This window comes from Rattus norvegicus, chromosome 10, assembly GCF_036323735.1.
Source record: "Rattus norvegicus strain BN/NHsdMcwi chromosome 10, GRCr8, whole genome shotgun sequence".
NCBI classification, from domain to species: Eukaryota; Metazoa; Chordata; class Mammalia; order Rodentia; family Muridae; genus Rattus; species Rattus norvegicus.
The window spans coordinates 62,504,928-62,527,076 of record NC_086028.1 but is presented as its reverse complement, the minus strand read 5'-3'; the positions used below and the strand labels follow the sequence as shown (position 1 = coordinate 62,527,076).

General features: G+C 40.6%; 1 protein-coding gene across 4 annotated transcripts in view; it reads left to right on the top strand.

The window, feature by feature from the left end:
• The window catches only part of Efcab5 (EF-hand calcium binding domain 5), a 116,343-nt gene that overhangs the window by 13,814 nt on the left and 80,380 nt on the right, over window positions 1-22,149 (top strand). For all 4 annotated transcript variants that reach the window (NM_001417684.1, XM_063269522.1, XM_063269521.1 and 1 more), the window contains 2 exons: window positions 19,054-19,210; window positions 21,738-21,786. In NM_001417684.1, coding sequence (NP_001404613.1) covers window positions 19,054-19,210; window positions 21,738-21,786 — 206 coding nt within the window. The remainder of the gene's footprint in view (window positions 1-19,053; window positions 19,211-21,737; window positions 21,787-22,149) is intronic.

The window sequence follows — 22,149 nt, the reverse complement described above, 5'->3', positions numbered from 1 at the left end:
TCTGAGCCATTTTTCTAACGCCCCAAATCAGGATTTAAAATCTTTTATTTACACCAAGGAAGACGTTTTACTTACAATTTATTTTTAATCAGTGTACACAATAGTGGGTTTCCCTGTGACCTTTTCACCCATTTCCATCCCCCATTACTTGTTCCCGTTTCTTCTCCCTCCCCGTTGTTTCTATTCCTCCTCTGATACACATGACTGCATGCCCTTGAAACTATTTATGGGTCATGAAATCCAAATTTCACATCATTTTCCCATGCCACACAAGATATTAGTATTCTTTTGATTTAAAAAAAAATACCTCTTTGAAATATATCTACCAACTTTCCGGTCACATAAAGCCAACCTGTGAGTGGGTTGGGTTCAGTTTACTGAACCCTAATATAAATAATATTTACCTCACAGCTCATAACCTCTCCCCAAATCTCCATATTTTCCTCCATATGTCTTCTGGTAAGCCTACACCGAAATTGATTAAGAAACCTAAAATTCTTTGTGTCTGATTCAGTGTCTTCTCTCTAGGATAAACAGTTAGTTATATGTGTGGATGTGAAATTTCATTCTTTATTTTTATTTATTGGTAGTGCTAAGGTTGTAACCCTGGACCTTGAGGATGCTGGACAAGCACTCTGCCACTGAGTTACACACCTAAGCACCAATAATTCTTTTAAATTATATATATATGTATATATACATATATACACATACATATACATACATATATATACACATACAGATATAGATACATATATATGTGTGTGTATATATATATATATATATATATATATATATATATATATATATATCCCTGTGTAAGAAAACTCTAAGGTTTTACATGTGTGTTCTAGTTTGCTTTCTGTTGCGATAATAAAATACTCTAACCAAAATCAACTTAGTAGGAAAAAGGGTTTCTTTGGCTTATACTGCTGGATCACAGTCTGCAGTTGATGAAAGTCAGAGCAGGAACACAAACAGAAAACAAAAGCATGCACTATTGAGGAACGCGGCTTGCTATCAGAAACAACAAAGGAGCACTGCTCACTGTCTGGTTTGTTCACTAGCTCATGCTTAGCTACCTTTTTTATACATCCCAAAACAGCCTGCCTAGGGAATGGTGCCACCCTCAGTGGGCTATGCCCTCCTGTATTACTTAGTAAGCAAGATAATCCCATTAGCCTCTCTGATGTAGACAATGCCTCAGTTGAAGCTTCTCCTTTGAGATGATTCTAGGTTGTGTCAAGTTGACAACTAAATATAACCAGTACAATGTGGAAGCGGACATCTTTTCTTTCTTTCTTTCTTTCTTTTTTTTTATTAACTTCAGTATTTCTTATATACATTTCGAGTGTTATTCCCTTTCCCGGTTTCCGGGCAAACATCCCCCTCCCCCTCCCCTTCCTTATGGGTGTTCCCCTCCCAACCCTCCCCCCATTGCCGCCCTCCCCCCATAGTCTAGTTCACTGGGGGTTCAGTCTTACCAGGACCCAGGGCTTCCCCTTCCACTGGTGCTCTTACTAGGATATTCATTGCTACCTATGGGGTCAGAGTCCAGGGTCAGTCCATGTATAGTCTTTAGGTAGTGGCTTAGTCCCTGGAAGCTCTGGTTGCTTGACATTGTTGTACTTTTGGGGTGTCGAGCCCCTTCAAGCTCTTCCAGTTCTTTCTCTGATTCCTTCAACGGGGGACCTATTCTCAGTTCAGTGGTTTGCTGCTGGCATTCGCCTCTGTATTTGCTGTATTCTGGCTGTGTCTCTCAGGAGCGATCTACATCCGGCTCCTGTCGGTCTGCACTTCTTTGCTTCATCCATCTTGTCTAATTGGGTGGCTGTATATGTATGGGCCACATGTGGGGCAGGCTCCGAATGGGTGTTCCTTCAGTCTCTGTTTTAATCTTTGCCTCTCCCTTCCCTGCCAAGGGTATTCTTTTTCCTCATTTAAAGAAGGAGTGAAGCATTCACATTTTGATCATCCGTCTTGAGTTTCGTTTGTTCTAGGGATCTAGGGTAATTCAAGCATTTGGGCTAATAGCCACTTATCAATGAGTGCATACCATGTATGTCTTTCTGTGAATGGGTTAGCTCACTCAGGATGATATTTTCCAGTTCCAACCATTTGCCTACGAATTTCATAAACTCGTTGTTTTTGATAGCTGAGTAATATTCCATTGTGTAGATGTACCACATTTTCTGTATCCATTCCTCTGTTGAAGGGCATCTGGGTTCTTTCCAGTTTCTGGCTATTATAAATAAGGCTGCGATGAACATAGTGGAGCACGTGTCTCTTTTGTATGTTGAGGAATCTTTTGGGTATATGCCCAAGAGAGGTATAGCTGGATCCTCAGGCAGTTCAATGTCCAATTTTCTGAGGAACCTCCAGACTGATTTCCAGAATGGTTTTACCAGTCTGCAATCCCACCAACAATGGAGGAGTGTTCCTCTTTCTCCACATCCTCGCCAGCATCTGCTGTCACCTGAGTTTTTGATCTTAGCCATTCTCACTGGTGTGAGGTGAAATCTCAGGGCTGTTTTGATTTGCATTTCCCTTATGACTAAAGATGTTGAACATTTCTTTAGGTGTTTCTCAGCCATTCGGCATTCCTCAGCTGTGAATTCTTTGTTTAGCTCTGAACCCCATTTTTTAATAGGGTTATTTGTTTCCCTGCGGCCTAACTTCTTGAGTTCTTTGTATATTTTGGATATAAGGCCTCTATCTGTTGTAGGATTGGTAAAGATCTTTTCCCAATCTGTTGGTTGCCGTTTTGTCCTAACCACAGTGTCCTTTGCCTTACAGAAGCTTTGCAGTTTTATGAGATCCCATTTGTCGATTCTTGATCTTAGAGCATAAGCCATTGGTGTTTTGTTCAGGAAATTTTTTCCAGTGCCCATGTGTTCCAGATGCTTCCCTAGTTTTTCTTCTATTAGTTTGAGTGTGTCTGGTTTGATGTGGAGGTCCTTGATCCACTTGGACTTAAGCTTTGTGCAGGGTGATAAGGATGGATCGATCTGCATTCTTCTACATGTTGCCCTCCAGTTGAACCAGCACCATTTGCTGAAAATGCTATCTTTTTTTCCATTGGATGGTTTTGGCTCCTTTGTCAAAAATCAAGTGACCATAGGTGTGTGGGTTCATTTCTGGGTCTTCAATTCTATTCCATTGGTCTATCTGTCTGTCTCTGTACCAATACCATGCAGTTTTTATCACTATTGCTCTGTAATACTGCTTGAGTTCAGGGATAGTGATTCCCCCTGAAGTCCTTTTATTGTTGAGGATAGCTTTAGCTATCCTGGGTTTTTTGTTATTCCAGATGAATTTGCAAATTGTTCTGTCTAACTCTTTGAAGAATTGGATTGGTATTTTGATGGGGATTGCATTGAATCTGTAGATTGCTTTTGGTAAAATGGCCATTTTTACTATATTAATCCTGCCAATCCATGAGCATGGGAGATCTTTCCATCTTCTGAGGTCTTCTTCAATTTCTTTCCTCAGTGTCTTGAAGTTCTTATTGTACAGATCTTTACTTGCTTGATTAAAGTCACACCGAGGTACTTTATATTATTTGGGTCTATTATGAAGGGTGTCGTTTCCCTAATTTCTTTCTCGGCTTGTTTCTCTTTTGTGTAGAGGAAGGCAGCTGATTTATTTGAGTTAATTTTATACCCAGCCACTTTGCTGAAGTTGTTTATCAGCTTTAGTAGTTCTCTGGTGGAACTTTTGGGATCACTTAAATATACTATCATGTCATCTGCAAATAGTGATATTTTGACCTCTTCTTTTCCGATCTGTATCCCCTTGATCTTCTTTTGTTGTCTGATTGCTCTGGCTAGAACTTCAAGAACTATATTGAATAAGTAGGGAGAGAGTGGGCAGCCTTGTCTAGTCCCTGATTTTAGTGGGATTGCTTCAAGTTTCTCTCCATTTAGTTTAATGTTAGCAACTGGTTTGCTGTATATGGCTTTTACTATGTTTAGGTATGGGCCTTGAATTCCTATTCTTTCCAGGACTTTTCTCATGAAGGCGTGTTGAATTTTGTCAAATGCTTTCTCAGCATCTAATGAAATGATCATGTGGTTTTGTTCTTTCAGTTTGTTTATATGATGGATCACGTTGATGGTTTTCCGTATATTAAACCATCCCTGCATGCCTGGGATGAAGCCTACTTGATCATGGTGGATGATTGTTTTGATGTGCTCTTGAATTCGGTTTGCCAGAATTTTATTGAGTATTTTTGCGTCGATATTCATAAGGGAAATTGGTCTGAAGTTCTCTTTCTTTGTTGTGTCTTTGTGTGGTTTAGGTATAAGAGTAATTGTGGCTTCGTAGAAGGAATTCGGTAGGGCTCCATCTGTTTCAATTTTGTGGAACAGTTTGGATAATATTGGTATGAGGTCTTCTATGAAGGTTTGATAGAATTCTGCACTAAACCCGTCTGGACCTGGGCTCTTTTTGGTTGGGAGACCTTTAATGACTGCTTCTATTTCCTTAGGAGTTATGGGGTTGTTTAACTGGTTTATCTGTTCCTGATTTATCTTCGATACCTGGTATCTGTCTAGGAAATTGTCCATTTCCTGAAGATTTTCAAGTTTTGTTGAATATAGGTTTTTATAGTAAGATCTGATGATTTTTTGAATTTCCTCTGAATCTGTAGTTATGTCTCTCTTTTCATTTCTGATTTTGTTAATTTGGACGCACTCTCTGTGTCCTCTCGTTAGTCTGGCTAAGGGTTTATCTATCTTGTTGATTTTCTCAAAGAACCAACTTTTGGTTCTGTTGATTCTTTCTATGGTCCTTTTTGTTTCTACTTGGTTGATTTCAGCTCTGAGTTTGATTATTTCCTGCCTTCTACTCCTCCTGGGTGTAATTGCTTCTTTTTGTTCTAGAGCTTTTAGGTGTGCTGTCAAGCTGCTGACATATGCTCTTTCCTGTTTCTTTCTGCAGGCACTCAGCACTATGAGTTTTCCTCTTAGCACAGCTTTCATTGTGTCCCATAAGTTTGGGTATGTTGTACCTTCATTTTCATTAAATTCTAAAAAGTTTTTAATTTCTTTCTTTATTTCTTCCTTGACCAGGTTATCATTGAGTAGAGCATTGTTCAATTTCCACGTATATGTGGGCATTCTTCCCTTATTGTTATTGAAGACCAGTTTTAGGCCGTGGTGGTCCGATAGCACGCATGGGATTATTTCTATCTTTCTGTACCTGTTGAGGCCCGTTTTTTGACCAATTATATGGTCAATTTTGGAGAAAGTACCATGAGCAGCTGAGAAGAAGGTATATCCTTTTGCTTTAGGATAGAATGTTCTATAAATATCCGTTAAGTCCATTTGTCTCATGACTTCTCTTAGTCTGTCGACATCACTGTTTAATTTCTGTTTCCATGATCTGTCCATTGATGAGAGTGGGGTGTTGAAATCTCCCACTATTATTGTGTGAGGTGCAATGTGTGTTTTGAGCTTTAGTAAGGTTTCTTTTACGTATGTAGGTGCCCTTGTATTTGGGGCATAGATATTTAGGATTGAGAGTTCATCTTGGTGGATTTTTCCTTTGATGAATATGAAGTGTCCTTCCTTATCTTTTTTGATGACTTCTAATTGAAAATTGATTTTATTTGATATTAGAATGGCTACTCCAGCTTGCTTCTTCTGACCATTTGCTTGGAAAGTTGTTTTCAGCCTTTCACTCTGAGGTAGTGTCTGTCTTTGTCTCTGAGGTGTGTTTCCTGTAGGCAGCAGAATGCAGGGTCCTCATTGCGTATCCATTTTGTTAATCTATGTCTTTTTATTGGGGAGTTGAGGCCATTGATATTGAGAGATATTAAGGAATAGTGGTTATTGCTTCCCGTTATATTCATATTTGGATGTGAGGTTATGTTTGTGTGCTTTCATTCTCTTTGTTTCGTTGCCAAGACGATTAGTTTCCTGCTTCTTCTAGGGTATAACTTGCCTCCTTATGTTGGGCTTTACCATTTATTATCCTTTGTAGTGCTGGATTTGTAGAAAGATATTGTGTAAATTTGGTTTTGTCATGGAATATCTTGGTTTCTCCATCAATGTTAATTGAGAGTTTTGCTGGATACAGTAACCTGGGCTGGCATTTGTGTTCTCTTAGGGTCTGTATGACATCAGTCCAGGATCTTCTGGCCTTCATAGTTTCTGGCGAGAAGTCTGGTGTGATTCTGATAGGTCTGCCTTTATATGTTACTTGACCTTTTTCCCTTACTGCTTTTAATATTCTTTCTTTATTTTGTGCGTTTGGTGTTTTGACAATTATGTGACGGGAGGTGTTTCTTTTCTGGTCCAATCTATTTGGAGTTCTGTAGGCTTCTTGTATGTCTATGGGTATCTCTTTTTTTAGGTTAGGGAAGTTTTCTTCTATGATTTTGTTGAAGATATTTACTGGTCCTTTGAGCTGGGAGTCTTCACTCTCTTCTATACCTATTATCCTTAGGTTTGATCTTCTCATTGAGTCCTGGATTTCCTGTATGTTTTGGACCAGTAGCTTTTTCTGCTTTACATTATCTTTGACAGTTGAGTCAATGATTTCTATGGAATCTTCTGCTCCTGAGATTCTCTCTTCCATCTCTTGTATTCTGTTGGTGAAGCTTGTATCTACAGCTCCTTGTCTCTTCTTTTGGTTTTCTATATCCAGGGTTGTTTCCATGTGTTCTTTCTTGATTGCTTCTATTTCCATTTTTAATTCCTTCAACTGTTTGATTGTGTTTTCCTGGAATTCTTTCAGGCATTTTTGTGTCTCCTCTCTATGGGCTTCTACTTGTTTATTTATGTTTTCCTGGAATTCTTTCAGGCATTTTTGCGATTCCTCTCTGTAGGCTTCTACTTGTTCTCTAAGGGAGTTCTTCACGTCTTTCTTGAAGTCCTACAGCATCATGATCAAAAATGATTTTGAAACTAGATCTTGCTTTTCTGGTGTGTTTGGATATTCCATGTTTGTTTTGATGGGAGAATTGGGCTCCGATGGTGCCATGTAGTCTTGGTTTCTGTTGCTTGGGTTCCTGCGCTTGCCTCTCGCCATCAGATTATCTCTAGTGTTACTTTGTTCTGCTATTTCTGACAGTGGCTAGACTGTCCTATAAGCCTGTGTGTCAGGAGTGCTGTAGACCTGTTTTCCTCTCTTTCAGTCAGTTATGGGGACAGAGTGTTCTGCTTTCGGGCGTGTAGTTTTTTCTCTCTACAGGTCTTCAGCTGTTCCTGTGGGCCTGTGTCTTGAGTTCACCAGGCAGCTTTCTTGCAGCAGAAAATTTGGTCTTACCTGTGGTCCTGAGGCTCAAGTTCGCTCGTGGGGTGCTGCCCACGGGCTCTCTGCAGCGGCAGCAACCAGGAAGACCTGTGCCGCCCCTTCCGGGAGCTTCAGTGCACCAGGGTTCCAGATGGTCTTTGGCTTTTTCCTCTGGCGTCCGAGATGTGTGTGCAGAGAGCAGTCTCTTCTGGTTTCCCAAGCTTGTCTGCCTCTCTGAAGGTTTAGCTCTCCCTCCCACGGGATTTGGGTGCAGAGAACTGTTTATCCGGTCTGTTTCCTTCAGGTTCTGGCGGTGTCTCAGGCAGGGGTCCTGCCGCTCCTGGCGCGGACATCTTTTCGATAGAAAGAATGGTTCAGAGAGTGTGATTCCCTGTTTAGGACATCAAAATTATCTGAGGTGCTATGGATTTCATACCCAACACCCACATGTCCCATATATTCAGATTCCTACATTATTCCTCAGGTTTTCTAGAATCGGGTCCTCTGGGCATGTATTTAAAATAAATCCCACTGCAGCTTACTAGGCAAGAAGAAACCAAATGAAGGGAGCTTTAGTTCTAGTGAAAGGTTCCAGCAGCATACAGGAGCAATGCCGTTGAATGTAATAAGTAGTTTAAAGAACACTTCCCTCACCGTCTGTTCTTACTGAGCAATGTGTTAGGTTGCATCTAGATCTATTCCCATTTGAAAAGAATAGGAAACCCTTACAATTTGGGAATTTGTGTTAAAGCTGTAAATTAAAAGACTTGACAAGCCTTTCTTCTTGTCAGAGACAAAGGCAAACCTCAAGCAGTACATAAAACGAGGCACTTGTCATGATCAGAAGCTACACTAAGAACGAGAAAATGGACACACCAAGACCCGGGTCTAGGATCCTTTGTCAGCCAACAGCATGGCACACGAAGGCAAGCTCGTGTCACTGGTGTTTCTAGAGCTGGGAATTTGAATGTTTCAGGTCTCCTTGGGGTAGAATGGGAGTCGTAGTTTCCTTCTTAGTGTATATGCGTGTGCCTGCATGTTTGTACATACACCATGTGTGCTCAGGTGCTTTTGGACAGCAGAAGGGAGTGTTGGATCCCATGGAACTAGAGTTATAGCAGGTGTGAGCTGCCTGGCACAGGAGCCAAGCCCGTCTTCTGCAAGCACAGCAGGCACTCTTACCCCTAAGTCAGCTCTCCAGCTTCGCTTAGTTTCTACTGGAGAAACTGTAGGGATTCCGTGAAAGAGTTAAAATAATCAACGGCTCTGTCTGGATCACTAGGATTAGAACCTCATCTCCCTCTGGCTAAAGTCCAAAAGCTGTTTTATGCTGACAATACCAGAGCCTGGCACCCCCATGGATGCCTTTCAATGCGTATTCTACTCCCAATACTTACTGACTTAAAGCTCAGAAATCATGAATGTTTCCTCAGTCCATTACAGACTCCTGACAAAGTCCCTTCGCTTTAGGAATGAATGTTTTTCCTTATTTCTCTTCACTAGAAGAAGGCAAAATGATTGTTGGTTTGTTGAGAGTTTAACTTTTGGTGCAACACCAAAAATGACTTCGACTCAAAAATTTTTTATCTGTCTCCTTCCCAGGGAAAAAGGGAGACTGACTCATCTCTGTTTCGTGTCCCACGACAACGGGCTGAGCAGTCCTTTATTTCTGTAGAGTAATTTTTAGGTGGCAGCCACCTTGAAAAAACACAGTATCTCTACTGTCTGTTGGTTTTACATACACAATATAATTTACTGCTTTTTATCAAGTTTCTGAAAGGTAGATCTAGAGCCCAGGTGGACTTTAATCTTTAAGCCTTGCATGCAAATTTGCAAAGCCATAAAGCAGGTTGGGTCCACGCTGCTCACTCCTTTTTTTTCTCTCTCTCCAAATAGCTTTATTTTTCTTGTATCTTTTCCTTCTGACTCTGATTCTGCTAGTACTTGGGGATTTATATGTGAAAGTTTCCATCCACTGTTTTGTGTTGTACAAACATGTAGATACACACATACACACATATACTTGATAGGGAAAAATAGCTGCCCCTAAAATAAGATTACCAATTTTTAGTAGCCCGGGAGTTACACAAATTTGTAAATGTGTTAGAACTTGTAAAATTGGGCACAGATACGGTGAATACTGTATAACATTTTTTAACTGAAGACATTTAAATAATAAAAGGGAAATTTATTTTTTTTTTCTTTTCTTTTTTTCGGAGCTGGGGACCGAACCCAGGGCCTTGCGCTTGCTAGGCAAGCGCTCTACCACTGAGCCAAATTCCCAACCCCGGGAAGCTTATTAATATTAGAATCTCAGATTATTTCAGCCAAGCAGGGCCTGTTTCTCAATCAGTCTTGACATGAACGGTCCTAGGATGCCAGTCCAAATGATCAGGAAAGTAGATATAAGAGTCCTGAGAGCTGGGCGCGCAGCTCACACCTGTAACCTCAGCGCTTGGGAGGCCAAAGGAACAAACAGACCAACAAACAACCAACACTTGGGCCTTTTCATTACCCTTGCATTTGCTAATGATTTCATCACTGAGGGATCCCTGCTGCAGAGTTTTCCCAGTGAATTGTGCATCGCTTACTAATGATAGAACATTTATTCCATGAAGAGAAATAATCTTAAAAAGATATTCCAGGGGTTGGGGATTTAGCTCAGTGGTAGAGCGCTTGCCTAACAAGTGCAAGGCCCTGGGTTCAGTCCCCAGCTCCAAAAAAAAAAAAAAAAAAAGAAAAAGAAAAAGAAAAAGAAAAAAAAGATATTCCAAAGAATTGCTTTTTCTATTACAGCTACATAAGAGAGAAGAATAAGTGAGTACAAATGCTCAAATATTAGACACACACACACACACACACACACACACACACACACACACACAAAGTACAATTTGAAAGGAAGAAAGATGCAGGCCTTTATCTTATTTTATTTCAATGTTCTACAGATTAGTTCCTGTGCAACATTCAAGTAATTAACACTGATCACGTGCCAAAATCCACTGTGTATTCTCTACTGGATTGTGGTATGTTGAAAGGACTCTAAGGTTTACCTCACAGTACTTGTATTTTGCATTTCACACGACAAAATGTCTCAGAACGTCTAACTCATCTTTACAACTTTATGTCTTTAACAAGCACTAGGACTTGGCAATAGAAAGGCTCTATGTCACCCTGGTACAGGCTTTCCTCAGTTGCTAGGAGACTGGCTTCCTAAACAGCTGTCTGCTCACACTCCACACCAGCTGCCGCCTCTTTACTGAGCCAAATCGAGACTACAGTATGAGAGGAAGTCCTGCAGGTGCTTCTCCACAGGTGACACTAGTAATATTAGTCAGTTTGTCAATATGTACTAGAAAACAGATCTTATCAATCTGGCAAAGCATATTTTACCAAGTAAGGATAATACTTCTAATGGTATTTGAATTTCTGTAATAGTGGTATTTATGAAGGGTTTTATACAAATAATTCCCCTTTTTTTTTTGCTTATAAACTCTTATAAACTCTAATTGGTATAGCATGAACCTATAAAATACATATCCTATTATTACTTAAAATTCAGCTGCGTATAGGATAGGGATGTGGTTCAATTGGTAGAATGCTTGTATTTCATTCACAAAACATGGGTGCAGTCTCCAGAGTCCCATAGACTTGGCATGGTGGTGTGTACCTATAATCCCAGCACTTGCAAGATGGAGGTGGGAAAATCAGAAATTCAAGATCATCCTCAGCTATTTAGTGAGTTTGAGGCCAGCCGGAGTACATGCACCCTGGCCCCCACCAACCCCCCCCCCTCACACACACACAATAATAATAATAATAATAATAATAATAATAATAATAATAATAATAATAATAATTTAGCTACTTATGGACTGTAAAATCACAGTCTCTTTAAATGATATCCCACCACTTTAAATGTCATTCTGCAACTTGATGTTGAATGAGTCCTTGGCATAGAACATTCTAATTGTTAGAGAGACTGAAATAGTCCAGAGTCAATTCCTCTTCAGCCAGAGCTGTATACCTGGCCTAGAAACTGATAGGGTGAGATGATCTTGGAGCAGAAACACCAAAGACCACCTAAGATGTATAGGAACCCTTATGGTTTTTCTACTTCATTTCATTGATTCATTTAAAACTATCTAGAAAGTGCTATCCTCAAATGAACATAAGCTTTGCTTACTTATAGCAGAGGCTCTGGCCTCTAAGGGATGAAGGCCAGACATACGATTGCCTTGATTTTTAACTATTTTGTCCTAGCCTGGTCCTGTACCATCAAACCAGATAAATTCTTATCTCACCCCATCCCTGTGTAGCACATCCTTTCTCTGATGTCCTCTGCCTCTCTCCTACTCCTCCGGTAAAGTGGCTCAACCACCACCCATAGAAATAGGAAATTCTTACTACCAATGCCAGCTCCAAAACTTAGCCAGTCTGTGTGGGAGGTACCCAGCATACAGTGATAGCACTGTGCACCACAGCCAGAGAGGCTGCATTCCATCTGCACACACTCACTGTCTCATACGCATTAACTCACTATCCTCTTCTGGAACATGGAGTGCCGGCTTTCATCATTTAAGTATCTTAGTTGTCATTTCTCTAGCTGGTTGATTTCACCTTGTCCTCCAGGAATTACCTCTGGTACCACTTCTTCCAGATACCTGCTGTCACACCTAGTCTAGATTGCATAACGTCTTCCATTTTGAAAATACTTACAGGCTCATATTACCTTTAGGCACCCTGAATTATTCATGTCCCTACAAACTCTTTGAAGACAAGTCAATTCTTTTTATCACGATATTACTAGAAACTTATTAGGAATGTGCTTGGTTGTCCTAGGGTTTCATTGCTGTGAAGAGACACTGTGACCAAGGCAACTCTTTTTTTATTGGATATTTTACTTATTTACATTTCAAATGTCCCCTTTCCCGGTTTCCCCTCCAGAAATCCCTTCCCCTGTTTCTATGAGGGTGCTCCTCCACCCACCCACATACTCCCACCTCCCCACCCTGGCAGGCAACTCTTACGAAGGAAAACATTTCATTGAGGCTGGCTTAGTCCATTATTGTCATGGTGGGAAGCATGGCAGTGTGTGGGCAGATATGGTGTCGAGTTCTACATTTTAATCCCCAGACAACAGAAGGGACAGTCTTTTACACTGGGCAGAACATATATGTGAGCATATTTTTGATCGCAAAACCCACCTCCACAATGATGTACTTCCTCCAACAAGGCCACACCTACTCTAACAAAGCCACACCTCCTAAGAGTGCCACTCCCTAAAGCCACGTGTTCAAACACACATGTTTGGTGCTGAACCTATTCAAAACACCACATTCCACTCCCTGACCCCGATAAGCGTATAGCCATAACATAATGCAAAAATGAGTCAGTCCAACTTCAAACTCTCCCATAGACTATAACAGTCTCAAACTTGTTTAGCAGTCCGAAGTTCAGTCTCTTCTGAAATTCAGGCAATCTCGTAACTGTAATTCTTTATGAAATAAAAATCAAAAACCAGATCACACACCTCATACAAACAACGGCACAAGATATTACTGTTTCAAAATAGATGAAAGGCAGGATAGGATAGTGAGGAAATACTGGACCAAAGCAAGACCGAAAACCAGCCAGGCCAGTCCTGAACTCTGCATCTCCATGTCTAATGTCAAAATGCTCTGCAGATCTCCATCCCCTTTGAGACTGGTTGACTGCAACACACCTCTCTCTCTTGGGCTGGTTCCACTCCATTAGCAGCTTTCCTCAGCAGCTATCTCTAACCTTTCCTAGGGTCTCCAAGGCAATCCAGGCTTGCCTTCACAGCTTCATACAATGGCCCCTCAGGGCCTCCATGCAGGGACACTGCTGCCACATGCCTGGCCTCAGCAACTTTCCCCAGTCATGGAGGAAGATTCCATAATCTCCTTCTTCTATTCATGACTCTAAATACAGAACCAGGTTCTGCTGCCGGCTGGGGCTGGAACAAGGCCCCCCTTGCTCAATTACATCTTTCTGTTTTTATTGCTAAGCTTGGATGTTCTGGAACTTGCTCTGTTGACCAGGATGGCCTTGAGCCCAGAGATCTGCATGCCTCTGTCTCCCAAGTGCTAGAATTAAAGGTGTGTACTACCGTGCCTGGACTTTAATTCCTTTTCATTCTAGATCTTTATAAGCATGGTCACTATACTTCAAGATCTGAATTAAAGGCTTGTGTCAATCCAGATCAAAAGCATGGATTGCTAATCCTAAGATCTGGATAAGGTGTGCTGTCCATGTCTGAACTGTAGTTCATTCCAGATATAGTTGACAACTGAAAATAACCATCACCATCTATACCTTGTCAACTTGACACACACTCATATCTCCTTATGTCTAAATGAAAACAATAACCAGGTAATAATCATGCTTAACCTGATATCCCTTGTACAACCATAAATGCATTGTCAATTAGAATAGGTAGCAATGTCCCTTGGGGAACATCTTTTTCACAAGATGGAAACTTAGCTGGATAGGTTGCCCTGAAGTCACCACTCCCTTAATCCTACTTAATATCTTTAATTTATTATCTCCTTGAACACAGGATTTAGCTCTATTCCACTTTCTGGTGCCCCTTTAGCCCTTGAACAATACAGTTTGTATTTTTCCTTTCTTAGATTGCTATATTTGATCAAAATGTTCTTCATAAGAGTGGACCACAGGACAGAGTCTATGCAAGGCTGTTTTGAAATTTCCTTTGGTAATGCAATTAATCTAAAGCTCTTCACTGTAGCCTCAGGCAAATTCTTCGGACAAGGGCAAAAACCAGCCACATTCTTCACTAAAATATCACAAGAACAATCTCTAGAGAACATACTAAAATTCTTCTCCTCTGAAACCACTTGAGCTAGACCCCCACAGTTTAAACCACCCTCAGCACTACTGTCTTCCATGCTTCTACTAGTACGGCCCACTAAGTTACACCTAAACTATCCCACTGCTTTCTTAATCCAAACTTCCAAAATCTACATTCCTCGAAAAATAAAAATTAAAAAAAAAAAAAGGGTCAGGTCTGTCACAGCAATGCCTGACTCCTGGTTCCAACTTCTGTCTTAGTGAAGGTTTTATTGCTGTGAAGAGATACCATGACCAAGGCAACTCTCATAAAGGATGGCTTACAGTTTCAGAGGTTTAGTCCATTATCATAGCGGAAAGCATAGCAGCCTGCGGGCAGACTTGGTGCTGGGAGTTCTGTGTATTGTTTTTATTGCTAATTTCTGATTTTCTGATTTTACAATGCCCCTTTTTTCTGAAATTATTTATGGAGCTATGCCTGGTGGATCACAATTATAATCACCATTATAACTGGGGAGGCTGAGGCAGGAGAATCACCATGAGTTTGGGTTCATGGTTTTTTTATTTTCCAGATGCATAAAACTATTAGGAAATAAGTCTTCATGCTTGATAACTGTAAGAGAGCGGGTCATCTTATTTTCACACCTTTAATTTGGAGTACCGAATATTTAATTTTGAAATCTCTAGAATTCATTATCAATATTTAACAAGAGAATTATGATAGAGGTTTTGTTATCTTGTAAAATATGCCTGTTTAGTAGTATGTCCAAATGCCACTGCTTGGCCAGAGAAATGGCTCAATGGTTAAGATTATTTATTGCTCTTACAGAGGACTGAAGTTCAGTTCCCAGCACCCACCCAGTGATTCACAACTGTTTGTAACTCCAATTCCAATGGTTTTGATGCTCTCTGCAGGCATAGACCTACATAAGCAAGCAAAAATACTATAAAATACTAATAAAAATTTTTTAATAATATATCACTGACTAGCAAGTTATGTAAGGTTTTAAGTCATTATATGTTACGCCAGGAGCTTAATTTTTATAGTTAGATATACGTTGGGTAAAACAAGAGAAACTAAGAATTAAGTAATTATAATAACCCAGACATATGTTATATGTGCATTCTGTAAGGTACCCATCACAGGGATAATAGAAGCATGCTTAAGGAATGGCAAAAAAGTCTAATTTAGCTTTAGGGAATTATGACCACAGAGCCTGAAAGATGGCAAACCCCAAACTATTACTTGCAAGCAAGGTATTACATGCTGTGAAGTGTGCATAGATGGCTTGTTGGGGGAAGGTTTGGAGGTTATTAATTGCTAGGAAGGCAAAACTCACCTCCACCGTGATGGTTACACTGATAAGAGTGAAAACTGCCACATTGGGTGGAGACACATGGAATTCATAGGTCTGTACCATTTACACAGAGGTGGTGTTTCGACAGTCAAAGAAGATTCTTCATTTAGGTTGTTCTGGCTAGTTTTGTGTTATCTTGACACAAGCTCTCAAAGAAGAGACCCTCAGTTGAGAAAACGACTCCATAAGATGTAGCTGTTGGGTATTTTCTTAATTAGTGGTTGATGGTGGGGTTTGTGTAGTGCTGGTGCTAGGTAAGGGTCAAGCACAGGGATCTGTGCATGCTAGGCAAGTGCTCTACCAACGTCACTGCACCCCTAGCCGTCCCTAGTCTTTATTTCTACTCTCTAATCATGTTTATACTGTTAACTCAGAACACTTACTCCCATAAAGGAAATGTTTGATTATTTAGTTTTCTTTATTTGAGGCAGGGTCTTTCCATGAAGCCTAGACTGGCTTCAAACAGCAATCCTCCTGCTTCAGCCTCCCAAGTTCTGGGTACAAAGTGTATGCCATCGTACCTGACTTTATTAATTAGCTTTTATGTGTGCCAGTGTGTGTGTGTGTGTGTGTGTGTGTGTGTGTGTGTGTGTGTGTGTGTGTGTGCATCCATGTGCATGAATGAGGAGGCCAGAAGTCAATCTCAGGTTGTATTTCTTAGGCCTTGCCCACCTTTTTCCAGACAGAGTCTCTCACTGACTAGAAATTCACCACATAGGTGAGGTTGACTGACTAGCAAACCCCTGGAATTCATCTGCTTCTGCTATCTCCTCAGTGCCAGGATTACAAGTGCACACCCACAGTGCTCACCTAACTTTGTCTTTTCTTCCTCCTCCTCTTGCTTCTCCACCTCATCCACTTCCTCCTCCTCCTCCTCCTCCTCCTCCTCTTCCTCCTCCTCCTCCTCTTCTTCTTCCTCTTCTTCTTCCTTTTCCTTCTCCTCTGTTTATGTGGGTTCTGGGGCTCTAACTCAGATCGTCAAGCTTGTAAGGCAAGCTCTTTGCCAGCGGAGCTATCTTCCCATCCTGGGAGCTATACTTAGAATCCATTTGTAGGTTACATCTACTCTATACTACCCAAAGTTACAAAGGGTTGGATGGTATAGAATTCTGTTGATCGGTGTAAGCATTCTCATAAAATAACACAGGCAACAGAAATGTTATCCGTTCCCTGAAAGAATGACATGATCAATTTAAAATGCGTTTGAATATATTTGGAAGCTCATACACAGTTATTCTGAAGCTCAAACCTAGATTTTCTTTCTAAATATGGGCATCATGATGTAGGAGAATGTGATGTCTCAGCTGAGACCCAAAGCATGTGGGAAAACGAGGGGAGAAACATTTTGAGCAGATGAAAATGTGACAGAAAAGTAGCTTTGTGTATCTATTTTTGTGTTTTATGAGGATCTGAAGACGTTCAGTACTTATGGTTCTGTTCCAATCACCCGTGTGTTCTGTTTTAGATGCTATGCTCTCTAATGGAAGAACACATAATACATGCCCAGTAAACGCTTGTGTAATAAGTGAGCTTGGCTAAGGGAATGAGTGGATGCATAAGGAGAGAATGCTGGATAGAAGACACTGGGGTAGAATAGAAAGCCATGTTGGAATGTAGATGGAAATGGAAACATGCTGTACTGGGAGGAGAGAGAGGAAGGCAGTATGGGAAGAGGTGGGTGAGGAACAGCTGAAAGGGCTGGGTGTTTGGCTGTGTGGTGGGAACATTAGAGGAACGTAGCTCTTCCTTCAAAACATTCTTTCAGAAGTACATGCAAGGCTCTTCTGCACCGCCAACCTGCTTTCCTGCTTCTGTCTTCAAACCTGAAAGTTTAGTTTTGAAGGCTTATATTCCTAGAGATTTACAAAGGTTTTATATGGGCATAGAGCTCATCTTCGATTCAGTTCTTTCCTCTGGACTGTTAGGTATCCAATGTCCACATTCTCAGTGAAAGGTTTTTTCCCATCTCAAATCTGTTAGAGGGGTTGGGGATTTAGCTCAGTGGTAGAGCGCTTGCCTAGGAAGCGAAAGGCCCTGGGTTCGGTCCCCAGCTCCGAAAAAAAGAACTAAAAAAAAAAAAAAAAAAAAAAATCTGTTAGATTACTTCAGTCTTTCCTCATGGAAAGATGAAAACGTATTCCAAATGTTGTTAGACCTAAAAAGAAAAAATTTGCTCAACGCAACTCTTTTTATTACTCTGAGCCATGTGATTTGATTTCAGTTAACACAGTTTGGGGTTTGTTTGGCTGTTTTGTTTTTTTTGTTTTTTTTTTTTTCTTGAAGTTCTAACAGCGATGATTAACACAGGGACAATTGAAGCCTCCATTCTCTCTGTTCTCAGCCTGGTGATGCATCTGTGGCCGAGGACAATAGTTAGTCTTGTACTCAGGACTTCAGCAGGGATGCAGACACATTTGACTCCAGCTAGATAGCAGCAACAGGCTGAGATACACTCCAGGCAGATTCCTCGGCTCTGGTCCAGAGCATCGGAGTGACTGGGCACACTTCTTTCTTATAAGGGCACCTCCCAGGCTTCTCTCCTAGTCTCAGGATCAGAGTCCCTCCGATGACTTCTATGTCCAGGGAAGAAAGAAGCTAAAGCCTCAGGCTTCAGAGCAGATGTGCAGTAAAACCTCCATGTGTGTTCTTACTTCTTCTTTTTGGAAAAGACAAACAACAACAACAACAATAACAACAAAACAAAACCTATAAACCAAAAAAACCCTATAAATTGGTTAATTATAGTTATATATATTTATAGGGTGCAATGTGATGTTATGATTTATAGATATGTATAATTAAATCTGGCTAATTAACATCTTTTGCCTCAAATAGCCAAGATTTTCTTATGGGGAGAACATTTGAAAGTTATACTCTTGGCAATATTTAAATATGTAAGATTCTATTATAAACTATACTATTGTGCAATGGGAACTTTTAAAAACCTATTTTTCCTTCTAATTAATGTCTTTTGTTCCCTTTGGCCATCATTGCCTCTGTCACTGCCATGGTACTCTCTGCTTCTATGAGTTTGATTCTTTTAGACTTTACTATCTAAGTAATAACTTGTGGCATCTGTTTTCATGTACCTGGCTTATTTCACTTAGCGTAATTCTCCAGTTCTATCCATGTCTCACAAAGAGCATAATCCTGTTTTATTCAAGGATGCATAATAATCTGTTGTGCTTATAGGTCATATTTTCTTTGTTCATTCAGAATTGATTATTGATTCTGTATTTGGCTACCATGAATTGTGTGGCAATTCATACATGAATTCAAACTTCTTTTAACAAACTGATTTCAAGGTTTTGTTTCTGGAAAATATCCAAGAATAAGATTGCTGTCTCTTTTGGTAGGTACACTTCTATGTTTTTCAGATTTCTCCAGTCTTTCATAATTATTGTGTTAATTAACATCCCCGCCAATACCTCTTAGATATATTGTTTACTTAGGTAAAAAGAGAACTCTTAGTAGAGATTAGGCTAAGCTGAGTGCTGAACGCAGGAAGTGCTGGAGGAAGAAAGGCAGCTCCAGGGTTTAAGTTAGGCCCCGGATCCTGCCACTGAACTATCCGAACCAAATCGAGGATTCTTAGCATGCATTTTGTGTTCTCATACTCCAGAATATCCAAGATGAAGGAGAGAGTGAAACAGAAGAGAGAACAAAGAGAGTATATAAGCACAGTCAAAGTCAAGGTGGCCACCATGAGAAAGCAGGCTCTGGAGGAGCAGTTCAATGAATGGATTCTCAACCCCAAAGGAATGATTCCAATAGTCGTGGTAAGAGGGAGAGCACATGTGGAGGGTATGTGGGGTGTGTGCTAAGAGGGAACTTGCTAGCATGTTAAGTGAAATGTCAGAAGCTTCCTTTGAAATTCCTCACAAGGGGTTGGGGATTTAGCTCAGTGGTAGAGCGCTTGCCTAGGAAGCACAAGGCCCTGGGTTCAGTCCCCAACTCCAAAAAAAAAAAAAAAAAAAAAATTCCTCACAATACCGAACTAAACTAATTCTTGACTTGTCTATTTCATAGGAGTTTACTGATTTCTTCAAATTTTTCTCTTGGATATAAAAAATAGAATACAAATCTAACAAGATTTTTTTTTTTTTTTGGTTCTTTTTTTGTTCGGAGCTGGGGACCGAACCCAGGGCCTGCTTCCTAGGCAAGCGCTCTACCACTGAGCTAAATCCCCAACCCGATTTTTAAAAATCTTGATTCTGAAAAGGGTTTCCAACATAATCAAGCAAGAAGACAAATGTCAAGTTCAATACCAGTTTGATCTGTGTAGATGAGACTTTACCTGAATAACATATACAAAACACTCTCTCTCTCTCTCTCTCTCTCTCTCTCTCTCTCTGTCACACACACACACACACACACTGAACAAAATGCATGACACTTCACCAATGATATATAATATGCAAATAAAAAATCAAGATATACCAATATCACCTGCCATTAAAGGGTTGTAGGTCATTTTTATTACTTTTATTCATATGAGGATGGGGGTGTGTGCACACCAGAGTGGAGGTCAGAGAACAATTTCAGGAGTCAGTTCTCCCCTTCTACCATGTGGGTCCTAGGGATCAAACTTATGTCATCGGGCTCGGTGGCAAGCATCCTTACCCACTGAGCCCTCTGACCAGGGTCAGGAATTGTGAATTAAAATAGAAATGAGATACCACTCCCCACCTATGACACTGGTTACAACCCCCAGCCCTAACGCCCAGGGCTTCGAATAGTAGTGCGAACACTCATTCACTGCTACTGGGATGCAGAGCTGCACAACCACTTTGAAAGACTGTTTCTTATGAAACTGCGCAAACTCTTGGAAGAAAAATGCTGCTCTCTCACACATGTGAGGTTTCTAAAGTAGTTACATCAGAGAAGCAGGCAGGATGGCAGTTCCAAGGGGAAAGGGGGAGAGGAGAAGGAGTTAGTCTGTGTAGGATTTCAAGTTTGTGAAAAGGAAAGTTCTAAGTGTATGTCTCACAAAATGAAACTGTACTGCGCGCGCACACACACACACACACACACACACACACACATGCACACACACTCTCACACACATGCACGCACACATACATGTATTCTTTAAAAATGACTAAATTCATCCATGCCTCTTATCTTAGAACTTGGGAGGTTGAGGCAGGAAGATTATGATCGGTTTGAGACCAACCTGGGCTACACTGTAAAACTCTTGTCTGTAGGGCTGGAGAGATGGCACAGCACTTAAGAGCACTCACTGGCTGCTCTTCCAGAGAACCCTGATTCAGTTCCCTGTACCCAGTGGTGCCTCATAACCGTCTGTAACTCCAACTCCAGGGGATCTTATGCCCTCTTCTAGACTCTGAGGGTGTCAGGTGCACATGGGATACATAGACACACATTCAGGCACACACATGAAAAAAAGCCACTCTTTCTAAACAAAAACAATTAAGTTGGTAATTTTGTGTTCATTTTAAACACATGAACTAAACATACTTTTATAATGTACAATTCAATGATAACAATCTTTTATATTTGCCCAAATTACTTAGCTTCCTGTCCACACCAGCTCCCGGGTATTGATGAATGCAGCAGCCTTACTAGTAATTGCCCACACGAGTGAGTGGTTTGGATAGCCTGCGTTAAATGGCTGCTACAAATCAATTCATGTGTCAAGCAGTAGAATGTGGGTGCCTAAAGGGAGGGGATATCAAGCCATGAGAGACATGGAAGAGACTTTAAGTGCATGATACAAAGTTGGAGAATCCAAGCAGAAAGGACTGGACATTATATGATTCCAATTGCGTGACATTGTAGAACAGGAAAAAAGTAAAAAGATGGGGTTGCCGTCAGGGAAGGAAAAATGAATAGGTGGGTCACAGGATTTTTATTTTTCAGTTATCATTCAAGTAAAATGTCTTTATGACATTTTCATATATAAGAAATATATGATACAATATAACAATATATATAAAATAAATACCATAATATAAATGTCATATAAGATGTATGATATCATGTAAAATGCATGTGATGTATATTATGCTTTGTTCTTAATTCATCCTCTTTTTTTCCAAAGCCCTCTCTCGTGTCTCCTTCTTCCTCTCATATAGTCTCCCTTCCTGCTTTCAAGAACCTAGATATGTTCCCTGGAAGGAACAAAATGGGATTATTCCTAGTGTCTTGGTCCTCACACAATAAGAACAGAAATCAATGAGGGCACACATGAGAATGTAAAAGACCATACATGGCTCTTAGGCTAAAAAACTAAATATGTGGTCATTGAAGAGTATTATGTTCTCTCCCCTCCTCTCTCTGCAGATTCAGAATGTCCTTTATGATTTTTTTCAGAAGCCAGAGCTGCATCTTGGTAAGTATGCCTATCCCTGTAGCATTTTTATTTTTCAGGAGGGAGGCTGAAGTCATATAGTATCTTAGTTAGGGTTTCCATGTAAACTTCTTAGTTAGGGTTTTACTGCTGTGAACAGACACCATGACCAAGGCAACTCTTATAAAGGACAACATATAATTGGGGCTGGCTTACAGGTTCAGAGGATTGGTCCATTATCATCAAGGCAGGAAGCATGGCAGTGTCCAGGCAGGCATCATACTGGAGGGTCTGAGAGTTCTACATCTTGACCCAACTGCAGCCAGGAGATGACTGTCTTCAGGCAGTTAATGGGGGGAGGGTGTCTCAAAGCCCACCCCCTCAGTGACACACTTCCTCCCACAA